A 12,749-nucleotide genomic window follows, 5' to 3' on the forward strand; every position below is an offset into this window, starting at 1 on the left:
ACTAACCCAAAACTAACCTTAACCTGACGACAAATTGACAATGTCAAATATGTCAATGTCAATATTGGAAAGTTCCGTTTTGCACATTTTTGTTTCGTAGGTGTAAAATATTACTGCCAAATAGCTCACTTATTACTAATTCAACATCAACAGCTGTAGCATTTTCGAAAGAAAACAATGATGATTATTAATAACCATATATTTTTTAGAAAATTATGAGTGAATAAAGCCTTTAAATGACTAACGGATTTGGGTCATGAAAACTAAACCGAGTTAAAAAAGGAACGTAAATACTGTCTCCCTGAAGGGGATTTCCCTACAAATACCTCTTATGTTACGTAATAGCATGACGGCATGGACCAGAAAACCCCTTTTTGCTAGAAAATCCCGAGAAAAGTCTAAATAACACAATGAATGCTTTTGTACTTCGTTCGTCTTTCACAGTTACAAAAGCACATAAGAAGATTAATTTGTGGCAAAACTGGATAGCCACGGAGAAACCACGAATTTACTATAAATTCACTGTAGGAATGCACTTCTTTAAAATTAGTTTGACAACGTGTTAGGCTGAAACCACACTAGACATGGCCATGGTACCTACACTCAAGAGGCTATTACAAGGTGATTGGGGATACGTGAGCAGGACCAATACCTTCGTAATTCAGATAGTTTAAGGGTACTAGGTATACTTATCGTACTTATCAGTATTATGTGAGATAGTGAGTGAGATTAATAAAAGTATTTTTTTTAATTAAAGCCGTGGTGGCCGAGTCGTTTGACCTATGGCCTCTCAAGCAGAGGATCGCGGGTTCAAACCCCGGCTCGCACCTCTGTGTTTTTCGAAATTCATGTGCGGAATTTTATTTAAAATTTACCAAGAGCTCTACGGTGAAGGAAAACATCGTGAGGAAACCTGCACAAACCTGCGAAGCAATTCAACGGCGTGTGTGAAGTTCCCAATCCGCACTGGGCCCGCGTGGGAACTACTGCCCAAGCCCTCTCATTCTGAGAGGATGCCTTTGCCCAGCAGTGGGACGTATATAGGCTGGGATGATGAATTTTTTTAAACGTTGCTTGCAAACATAAAGTACGTATGAAATTATATATTTACTTCATAAGTGAATGGTCAATGCAATTAAAAGCACTTAAAAGTATGGGGGTTTTATTTAAATAACTAGCTGTGCCCGCGACTTCGTCCGCGTGAACTTAGATTTATCTCAGTCTCAGTCAGTTATTTTTACTGCCTAGCAAGCAGCTTACAAAAGATACAACGTCACCAAAATGTTCACTTCTTATTCATAGTTACCGAATAATATTATATACCTGTGATTGTGGACTTATACCGATTAGTTTATCTACACGGGTGGCTTTTCTGCAACTTCTATCCCATTTTGTTTTTTTTAACTGCATGACGGGTTGGTGGCTTTTCAACGGGTTTATTTTTACCTATTACCACAAGGCCCTGATTTCTCAGGCCCGTCACACGCGACCGGTGGCATCTGGATGTGCGTCGCATCACACGAATTAACGGTGCCTACCCGCTGCCGGTGACATTTCAGAGAAACCACCCTCGAACATTCCCAAACAAAACATTCTGTCGCGGAAACGCGTCGGTCACCGGTCGCCGGCGGCGGGTGGTCAGAGAAACCAGGGCCTTACAGACAGGAGACTCCACCTTGGCACCAGCCTACCTAGAAGGTAGGGCGAGATGTGTATCTATATATAGTGAAGCGTGTGTATATAAGTGGCTGTCTTGTGTCGAGTTGCCATTGCGGTCAAACATAACGTGAGCGGAGTGGCCGAAGAAGCAGTTCAGGTTATTCCAAAAGAGATTGCGCTGGATGGCCTGGACGGAAACAGGTGCGCGTATATTTTGTGATGAATGACCTCTTGATATGCTACTTCAATGAGAGAGCCGTGGCTATGGTGACACTCAGGTCCTTAACGGTGCCTGAATAAAGCACCGTCTGAACACAAAATCGGAGTACCGATGCTAGTTTCTTCTACTTTATGGAGACGTCTTGTGTTTTCTTTGTATTCGCCGACAATCTCTTTTAAGAGGGCCAAGAGAACCAGGCGCGCGGCGCCCTTAACTCCCTCCAACCTAAGCTGAACTCTATTGGATATGCTTATCCATAGTAATGTGAGGCAACTCACGTTGGTTATGCATTTCATCATCATCAGCCGGAAGACGTCCACTGCTGAACAAATGCCTCTCCCTTAGATCGCCACAATGAACGGCAACTCGCCATTTGCATCCACCGGTATCCCGCAATTTTCACAATGTCGTCAGTCCACCTGGAGGGAGGCATCGTCCTCAGTTCGTGGTCGCCACTCGTGGGCTTTTCCCTCCAACGGTTATCTGTTCTTCGAGCAATGTGGCCTGCCCATTGCCACTTCCACTTGCATATTTTCCCAGCTATGTCGCTGTTTCCAGTTAAATATGTACTCGTATTTATTTCCCTACTTAATATTTTATTTACTTTTGTATTCTCAAAAAGTTTATATAGTTAATCAAGGCTTTGGGTACCCAAACTAACAGTATCATCATCATCATCAGCCAGACATCAGCAGGACGTCCACTATTGAACAAAGGTCTCCCTTACAACAACCGAAAGCGCTGGTAGTTTTAAAAAATGACGTGTAATAGTGCCCATTGCGGCCTATTTACTGAATAAATGATTTTGATTTTTGATTTTGATTTTGACTCGCCACTTGCATCCACCTCATCTACCTACAACTCTCGCAATGTCGTCCGTCCACCTAGTGGGAGGCCGGTCAACGTTAAACTAACAGTAATTGCGTCAAAAGTGTTCTTTGAAACTCTTGGGTGTGCCAAAGTTCATATAAAATTGCAATTTCGATTATTGAAACTTCGAAAATGTATCTCATACATCATTATACAGTTTTATTTTAGATAATAATCATTGGAACTCCGAATTTATTATATTCATAATGTCATTTAACATAAATACATCTATTACTACAATTTATGTATATGTCGGCGGCCGATCGTAAAATCCGCCAGATCACGAAATTCCTAGGCACATCATGAAATGGCGCCATTTCATGATATGCCTAAAAGTTGGCCAGGCATATCATGATGTGCCTGAGAAACAATACAGCAGATCGATTAGAGCAATGCATTCGTCGATATTCCTAGCTTTATACCGGGCACATCGTGATATGCTGAAAAAAAGAAAAAATATAGGTACGACGAGCGAAGCGAGGAGTGGTTAGTATGAATTGTGAGTGACCACTACGCACGAGCCGAGCGAGCGAAGTGAGCGTGCCGCGGTAGCGGCCGGCGAAATGCCAGAACCGATATGGCGGCGTTTCATGATATGCCTAGGAATTTCATGATCTGCCTAAACTAGCCAAATCATGAAATGGCGACGATTCATGATATGCCTAGGCATTTCATGATCTGCCTAAACGTCACAAGGCAAATTGTTAAACGGTGAGTACTGAACGATATGGCGGATGTCATTTAGCCAATTCATGAAATGGCACCATTTCACGATATGCCTTGGGAATTTCGTGATCTGGCGGATTTTACGATCGGCCGCCGACATATATATTATTATTTAACATATCAATTTCAGGAAATAACATTTGGTATTTTAAATATTTTAAAACATACATTTGTTTATTCCTAATCTATCCATACGTAAATGCAAGAAATCAAAATAAGAAACTGAAAAAAAAACAAAAAAGCCAGAAAAGCCAGTTAGGTTAGAACTGCGACCCTCACAGAACCGAAATACTTCCAAAAAAATTTTTGCAAGTAATACAGCCGGTGAAATTACTGGCACTTGAGGTAGCAGCCACAGAGTACCTTATTTATATACTGGTAGCAGCAACACTAAGCAGCAGCACTAGCGACACAACAAACAATGTATGTTCTTGACAAAACATAGATGTCGCTAGTGCTGCTGCTTAAGTAGCATAGTAGAAATAAGCAACCTGAGATGTATGCATAGGAAAAATTCGTGTCTAGATTCCTGTGGGGTTACACAGCAGCACGAATTGCTGAGGACCTGGGTTCGATTCCCAGTGCTGGTCTCTTTTTCTGGTTTTTCTGTGCATCCATATCTCAGTTTGTATTTTCGATACTATTTGCCTACTAGTTTGTATTTCTATACCTCACACAATAGGGTTGGATGAGAAAAAAAAAACACCACTTTACGTCTAGGGGAGGTCCCTACCCTAAAAAATGATTTTATCAAAAAAAATGTACTATTTTGTCGGTATAGTTGCTACATACGAGTATATCGTGCAAAACAACAGCTTTCTAGCATCACTGATAGTCTCTGAGCAAAGCCGCGGACAGACAGACAGACATGGCGAAACTATAAAGGCTCCGTTTTTGCCATTTTAGCTACAAAACCCTAAAAACTGAACAACTACACAAAAACTACTGAAAAACTAGACAAAATTAGGCTACAGGTAGGGTAGAGTCATGTAAAACATATCTACTTTTTGGTGAATTTTAACTAACTAATGTAATGATAACATTTATTTGTTAAAACAAATGATTAAATAACAACACATTATTAAGCGATGTTTGCATATAGGTCCATCTTATCAATTGAACGAAGCGCTTTGACCTCTCTATCAGTGTGGTACAGTCACTTTACTAAGACGGACAAAATGATGAAGACGTTCTGACTTTCATCAAATAATAAAAATGCACAGATTACTGAAACGAGGCGTGGTCGCTGGGAAGGTTCTAAATGGTTATAAATCGCCAAATCCTTGGAAGGGGACCCGCTGTTTGACGACCCAGGATGCTAAGGCTGACAATTTGTTCCCGGAGCGCGTTGATTTCCCGAGCAGGCACATCGGGCCCAGAGGACAGGATGTTGTGACCATGCTGGATTTGTTGGGGTACAAGGTTTGTTGCATTTTTGTTGTCTTTGTGTACTTGAAGATAGGTGGAAACATTTATGTTTATTATTGTGTCATACATAAGCGGACACTTGATTGTATTCAGCTTTATTTATTATCATCAAGTAAATATGCGAATTGTTTAGTCATATTAAACGATATGCGCACGACACAATAAGCGCGAGCAGAGCGGTGGCGCGTGTGTTGCGGTAGCCGCCGAGTCGCGTGCTCCTATGAAGAAGGGCTACGCAATAGCCCGAAACATGTCGAGCTAAATTCGATTTAAGACATGAATTATCCGTTACAATATCGTTTAATATGAGTGAGTCTCACGGTAGTTTCATGTTCAAAATTGTTAAGTCCGAAAATATGTCTTATGTTAACATACTTCGTTACAAACTCTGATTTAAATACTAGGTAACAGGTTATTTATGATTTCAGAGTTTGGACCAATTAACGGATGATGCAGTACCTAAACAAATCCAGATGAAAGGCCTCATGAACATATCTGAGCCTATGAGTAAGTTGCGAAATATTGTTCTCATTGTTGTTGTTACAACAATCGCTTAGGGAGTAAGTAAAACAGCGTTTTCTAATATTAATATTTTACAGGTGAATATGATCTGATTAAAAGAGCAAGTAAAATAGCAGAAAACAATCAAATTTGGCGTTCTTACATTGGCATGGGCTATCATAATTGTTGTGTCCCGCATACCATCATGAGGAATATGTTCGAAAATCCTGGCTGGTAAGAATATTCTAATGATAAGAAATAATAATAAAGCTACTGAAACAAATACTGGTTACCTACTAGCCCGAAAGCTTTATGCTACTATTGAGCAAATGCTACCTACTAGCATGTGTGTATAGGACACTTGCTACTATTAACACATTAAGCATGCTTATTTAGTGGAATGGAATACCTACTGTTATATACATCAGAGTACTAGCATGCTCATTAGCATGCTAGTAACGAGCATGTGTAAGGCAGCCTTAAGGAAACATATTTCAATAGGTAAGCCTTTGTTTTGGAATTTCAGGACCACTCAGTACACTCCCTATCAACCTGAAATAGCACAAGGGAGATTAGAAGGGCTTCTTAATTACCAAACAATGGTTAGTGATCTCACTGGGCTGGATGTCGCTAACGCATCTTTACTTGACGAAGGCACAGCAGCAGCCGAAGCATTATCTTTATGTCACAGGTATGTCTGAAATACTATAAAGCAATTAATTACGTATTTTGATCAGTATCTGTCATTTAATTTCTGACTTATATCGAATCTACAGGCACAACAAAAGAAACAAGTTCGTAGTGTCTGAACGTCTGCATCCTCAAACTTTGGCAGTAGTACAAACGCGTCTGGATGCCCTAGGCTTGGAAGTGATTGTTGTCCCAGACGTACGTCAGGTGGATTTCGCGCAAAGGGACATTTCTGCTGTCCTGTTACAATGCCCCGATACTAGGGGCTTAGTTTATGACTATTCTGGATTAGCTGCTGCTGCTCAGGAACATGGGGTAAGTATTTACTGAGCACCTATATACATATAGGTAGGTAGTAAATTTAATAACTTTATTAAAAATTGATTTGTATCTTCCTTTGTTATTGAACTTTGATCAATAAACGGTCCAGTTCCAGCAAGCCTTAAACTATAAAAATCTAACATCGCACAATTGTGGAAACATGCAAGTCAAGAGGGACACGACATGTCCTCCAAACCACGCCACCGGAATCCCTCCGCAGACCACCAAAACTACACATAGAATAAATAAATAGTATTATTTTCCAGACATTAGTTGTAGTGGCAACAGATCTGCTAGCAATGGCACTGCTTAGACCTCCAGCGGAATGTGGGGCCGCCCTCGCTGTTGGCACTTCCCAACGTTTGGGAGTCCCGCTGGGCTATGGTGGTCCTCATGCTGGCTTCTTCGCAGCCGAACACGCGCTGGTACGCCTTATGCCTGGTCGTATGGTGGGTGTGACCAGAGATGCCGCAGGAAGAGATGCCTACAGGTAGTCGATGTGAACCTGAATCCTAAATACTAGTGGATGAAAGATTACCAATATATGCTTTTATTTTCCAGGTTAGCACTTCAGACCAGAGAGCAACACATTCGACGCGACAAAGCCACTTCGAACATCTGCACTGCCCAGGCGCTTCTTGCGAACATCTCTGCTATGTATGCAGTCTACCACGGATCTCAAGGCTTGAGAGATATTGCAACTCGCGTTCACAATGCCACGCTCGTCCTTGATCAAGGTTGGTAAATGTCTTAATTATCTTTTTTGAGATCGCAGCGATTTAATGTTATCTTAAAGCTACGAGTAAACTTTACGTTATGATTGGTTATTTGGAGTATTTGTGTATTTTTTTTCAACTCCAAATTTGTTACTTTTACGGTCATGCCGTAAAACCATATCGAAAATACAAACGGAGACATGAATGCACAGAAAAACCAGAAAAAGAGACCAGCGCTGGGAATAGAACCCAGGTCCTCAGCATTCCGTGCTGCGTGCCATACCCCTACACTACCACTGGACAGGAGTACTTGAGTATGGACACGAATTTCTCCTGCTACGAGTGTTACGTCTCTCGATGAGAGCAAAACATAGACGCTTGTGCTGCTGCTTAAGTAGCGTAGTAGAAAAAAGCAACCTGAGATATTATATGTGCATAGGAAAAATTCGTGTCTGTACTCCTGTCCAGTGGTAGTGTAGGGGTATGGCACGCAGCACGGAATGCGGAGGACCTGGGTTCGATTCCCAGCGCTGGTCTCTTTTTCTGGTTTTTCTTTGCATCCATGTCTCAGTTTGTATTTTCGATAAACTTTACGTTGTTTTACATTCAGGAATTCGGCAACGAGGTCATAAACAATCTAATGACGTATACTTTGATACGCTTCACGTTGTACCTCTGTCTACTCACGATGCGAGTGCCATTAAAACGCGAGCTGAAAAAAAGAAGATCAATCTTCGGTACTTCGATGACGGTGCCGTAGGTGTTGCATTAGATGAGACTACAAACATGCAAGATGTTGATGATCTGTTATGGATTTTTGATTGCCAAGGAGTTGACGAGGTAAAAATACGGTACATTTGACGGACATAACCACGGATTGGTGTATTATAAACAAAATCTTATTTTGTGTAAAACACTCTTATAGGTATTGCAAAGTAGCGAGGTTGTAAGAAGTCGCAGCGTGCTAAAGGGCCCTTTCAAAAGAACATCTCCGTACCTGACTCATCCCGTTTTTAATATGCATCACTCCGAAACAAGGCTAGTGCGGTACATGAAACGTTTGGAGAATAAGGACATTTCTCTGGTTCATTCGATGATACCTTTGGTAAGTTAGGAGTATCAAACCAAGTATGCTACTTTTGCAACACACTTGATTACGTATCTTATAACTACGAGTACTTGATTACTAAGGCATTGTTTGAATTGTTTATAGGGCTCCTGCACCATGAAACTAAATTCTACAACGGAGATGATGCCTTGCTCCTTCAAGAACTTTATTGACATCCATCCATTTGCGCCACTAGACCAGTGTGAGGGCTACCACACATTGTTTGAAGAGTTAGCCAACGATCTATGCGCTATCACCGGTTACGACAGAGTCTCATTCCAACCAAACAGGCAAGTTCAAAACAGCAATATTTAACTAAGGATATTTAAGGTAAACGTACGAGAGTGCTCGTCACTGTCCCAATAATTGGCATATTTAATCTTATGTTATTAGCAATAGCAATGACAACAGGGTGTCGTCTATTGGGCATTAGCGTGTCAATTTCCAGCACTCGGACATTTACCTTAGTATTTTCAGCATAAAAACACAAAAACGTAATATCTTTAGATGATGCCTTTGTTATTGTGTCAAAACAGAAATTATGCACTCATATGTTTTATCATTAGTTATTGTTGTTGTCGTCAGTCTTTTACTTTTAGTATTGGTAATTTGTTTGCAGTGGAGCTCAAGGAGAATATGCCGGCTTACGAACGATAAAGCGCTACCACGAATATCGAGGCGACACGGGACGCAATATCTGCTTAATCCCCGTGAGCGCGCACGGAACCAACCCTGCATCAGCGCATATGGCCGGCATGCTTGTGTGCGCGATCCGTGTCACGCCTTCTGGCGACATTGATATGGAACACCTTAAGGACAAGGTGAGTCTATGACTCCTAGAACCAATTTTCACGAAATTACTGATTCTAACTTTACGAGTCTAATATAGCCAGTTGTTTTACTTTGAAGAACGGATCAACCAAACAGCGATCCTGTTTAGTCTATCTTATTAAAATCTTATATTGCAAGTTACATATTACAAATCTCTAGGTATGCTCTATGTAGTTAGTGTAGGTGACTACATGCATAAAATTATGACAAAACATTTGATAACTTAGGATGTTACGTTAGAACTTACGTCTAGAATGAAAAAAATCATTCATTAATTTGTATCCTTGCTAATTTCAGGTGGAGGAGCACAGTAAAAAGCTCTCGTGTCTGATGTTAACGTACCCCAGTACGTTCGGCGTGTTCGAGGAACGCGCGGCTGACGTATGCGCGTTAGTTCACAAACACGGGGGACAAGTGTACCTCGACGGAGCTAATATGAATGCTCAGGTTAATACCATGCCAGTTTTATCTCTCACTGAATGTAATGGACTGCAATGTATACGTTTTTTGAGCAATAACAAAACGCGGTAATTTTGTCAAATCGTATAAATAGAGGCATACTTATGGGCACCAAATTTTTATAAATTTAAAATTTATTTTAGGTTGGCTTATGTCGACCGGGTGACTACGGTAGCGACGTGTCTCATCTTAACTTACACAAGACATTCTGCATTCCTCACGGAGGCGGTGGACCTGGTATGGGTCCGATTGGAGTGTAAGTCAAGCATGATATAATTTAAATTCAGACATACCCTCCTGAGTCCTCGCGTACTTTATAAAGGACCAATTAACACTAAGGGGCTGTTTCACCATCCATTGATTAGTGTTAACTGGCGGTTAAATGTGACGCCGTCTTCGTCTATTCGAACAAAATAAATAGAGACAGCATCACATTTAACCGTCACTTAACATTAATCAATGGATGGTGAAACAATAAATGTACAAATAAGTACAAATTGTTCAGTGAATAAAGAAAATTATAAGAATTTTGAAATAATATCCAAAATATAAAAGCAGGTCAACCACGTCTAGGTCTTAAGCACTAAGTTTGTCAAAAAATGTCAGGACTCAGGAGGATATACGAAATTTCGTACTAACCATTGACACCTTGCGCACGTTCTCACTCTAAAATCGACATACCTATTTTTCAGTAAAGCTCACCTCGCCCCATTCCTGCCGTCTCACCCCGTTGTCGACCCATTAGCGGACTTAGGGGATGCGGCGCATAGTTTTGGATCAGTGAGCGCTGCACCGTTTGGATCCTCAGCCATTCTTCCTATATCATGGGCCTATATCAAAGTAAGTTGAAATCTATTAAATTATTTTATATTATACCTACCTTAATATGTCGTAATGGTAGGTAAAGATGCCAGTTGATCAAAATCGCAAATACGTTCTACTTATGTATGGGTAGGGTTTTGTACCAACATTCTTATTTTTTAGGGTTCCGGAGCCAAAATGGCAAAAACGGAACCCTTATAGTTTTGCCATATCTGTCTGTCTGTCTGTCTGTCCGTCCGCGGCTTTGCTCAGGGACTATCAATGCTAGAAAGCTGTAATTTTGCACGGATATATATGTGAACTATGCCGACAAAATAATACAATTTAAAATTGAAAAAAAATTTTTTTAGGGTACCTCCCATAGACGTAAAGTGGGGGTGATTTTTTTTTCTCATCCAACCCTATAGTGTGGGGTATCGTTGGATTGGTCTTTTAAAATCATTAGGGGTTTGCTACGACGATTTTTCACGATTTTTCGATTCAGTGATTTGTTTGCGAAATATTCAACTTTAAAGTGCAAATTTTCATTAAAATCGAGCGTCCCCCCCTCTCTAAAATCTAAACTGGTGAGTGGAAAAATTAAAAAAAATTCAGGATGGTAGTAAGTATATCAAACTTACAAGGAAAACTATAACGGTTTAGTTTTCTTGAGAATTATTAGTAGTTTAAGAGTAAATAGCAGGTATAAAATATACCTAAACTTGGAAGATTCCGTATAAAATACGAAATCCGTAGAAAAATGTTACTTATTTTTTTCGTAATCTCTCTCTTGGCCGGTTTTTTCCTTAAGCCCAGTTTAGACCTGCAAGAAAACTCGTGCAAGTTGCAGTACATTGCGAGGCCATAAAACGAATGAGTTTGAAGTGGTCTTTCGAGCGTCGCAATGTAATGAGACTTGCACGAGTTTTGTTGTAAGTCTAAACTAGGCCTTAAAATGTTATGACACCATTACTCCACTTTCCAGATGATGGGACCGAAGGGATTAAAACGTGCGACGCAAGTAGCCATTCTTAATGCCAACTACATGTCTCGGCGACTCGACGGCCATTACAAAACTTTGTACAAGGGCGAGAGGGGCTTGGTGGCACATGAATTCATCATAGACGTGCGTGATCTCAAGAAAACTGCTAATATCGAACCTGTTGACATTGCTAAACGTCTTATGGACTTTGGTAAGAGTTAGTTAATTGTTAATTTCAACATATGATCCAGGTACTTATTTTTTAGGTATTTTTAATTGGCTTTAATCAGAATACTTCTTATCCACGATGAATGAATGTCGAAGTACGAGTATGTAGATTAAGGTATGCCCATTTCCCGCGCCATTCTGTGGTAAGTATTTAGTCCCTTAGTCGTATTGTAATTAAATCTCTCAGTTGTCAACTATTTCTGATTAAATCTAATCTCGATTATTATAGGTTTTCATGCACCCACTATGTCATGGCCCGTCGCTGGGACTCTTATGATAGAGCCAACCGAATCCGAGGATCTTCAAGAAATGGACCGGTTCTGCGATGCGCTGATTACCATTAGGAAAGAAATAAAAGATATCGAAGATGGACTCATGGATAAACGGCTTAACCCGTTGAAGGTTCGTATTTAGCCTGTAGCCAAATAGTTTTGAACTTTCATATATTTCATTATTGTTGCTTAATTTTAGATGGCACCCCATACACAAGAAGAAGTAATAGCTGAAGACTGGAGTAGGCCATACAGTCGTGCTCAAGCTGCTTTCCCGGCTGTAAGTATCTCATACTTTTGACCCTAATAAATATAACCTAACCAGCAAAAAGTTTGGTAACCCCCGACTTCGTCACTTCAAATTTCAATATCTCAAAAACGGCTAAACCGATTTTGAATAAACATATCTAAGAAGAACCATCGCTAGAAAAGCTGATTTCAAATTAAAAAAAACACATTCAAATCGGTCCACCCGTTTAAGAGCTAAGGTGCCACAGACACACACACACACACACACACACACACACACAGCGGTCAAACTTATAACACTCCTCTTTTTGCGTCGGGGGTTAAAAGCAATTGCATTACGGAATATGTTTGCACTAAGATGACATTTTATTTTCAGCCATTTGTAAAGGGCGAGACTAAGATTTGGCCAACAGTCGGCCGCATAGACGACATGTATGGCGACAAGCATCTAGTTTGCACTTGCCCACCTGTGCTCGATGACTTTTAAATTATATGTTTATCTGTATTGTTATTATATTTAAGATTAAAACAAACCACTAGCGTTCGCATAATGTATATTTTGTCAATATTGTCATAGAATAAATATTTTCCTATAACAACAAAACATCTCTTATTCTGCATTGATAGGACTCCACTCTATAGTCTTCGCGGTATAAACAATTTTATGTATTTCATTGCTATAAATTCC

The 12,749-nt window shown here is 40.3% G+C and overlaps 1 protein-coding gene across 1 annotated transcript; it reads left to right on the plus strand.

Annotated features, from left to right (window-relative positions):
• Nucleotides 1–4,613: 4,613 nt before the first annotated feature.
• Nucleotides 4,614–12,665, plus strand: LOC141433363 (glycine dehydrogenase (decarboxylating), mitochondrial). Its single transcript, XM_074095365.1, has 18 exons — nucleotides 4,614–4,897; nucleotides 5,332–5,410; nucleotides 5,503–5,638; nucleotides 5,931–6,095; nucleotides 6,181–6,409; nucleotides 6,682–6,905; nucleotides 6,977–7,152; nucleotides 7,742–7,971; nucleotides 8,057–8,236; nucleotides 8,345–8,529; nucleotides 8,859–9,060; nucleotides 9,368–9,517; nucleotides 9,673–9,785; nucleotides 10,222–10,369; nucleotides 11,316–11,523; nucleotides 11,770–11,942; nucleotides 12,012–12,092; nucleotides 12,438–12,665. Exons 1-18 carry the CDS (start codon nucleotides 4,691–4,693, stop codon nucleotides 12,546–12,548), a joined length of 2,997 nt encoding a protein of 998 aa, XP_073951466.1. The 5' UTR covers nucleotides 4,614–4,690; the 3' UTR covers nucleotides 12,549–12,665.
• The last annotated feature ends 84 nt before the right edge of the window (nucleotides 12,666–12,749 follow it).

The sequence above is a fragment of the Choristoneura fumiferana genome, chromosome 12, assembly GCF_025370935.1.
Source record: "Choristoneura fumiferana chromosome 12, NRCan_CFum_1, whole genome shotgun sequence".
NCBI lineage: Eukaryota > Metazoa > Arthropoda > Insecta > Lepidoptera > Tortricidae > Choristoneura > Choristoneura fumiferana.

Excerpts from the sequence above, each read along its gene's own strand:
- LOC141433363 (XM_074095365.1), top strand. The coding sequence starts at position 4,691 with ATGCACAGATTACTGAAACGAGGCGTGGTCGCTGGGAAGGTTCTAAAT. Across the intron at positions 4,898-5,331 it reads TGGATTTGTTGGGGTACAAG|AGTTTGGACCAATTAACGGA; the intron begins GTTTGTTGCATT and ends TTATGATTTCAG. Across the intron at positions 6,096-6,180 it reads GCATTATCTTTATGTCACAG|GCACAACAAAAGAAACAAGT; the intron begins GTATGTCTGAAA and ends TCGAATCTACAG.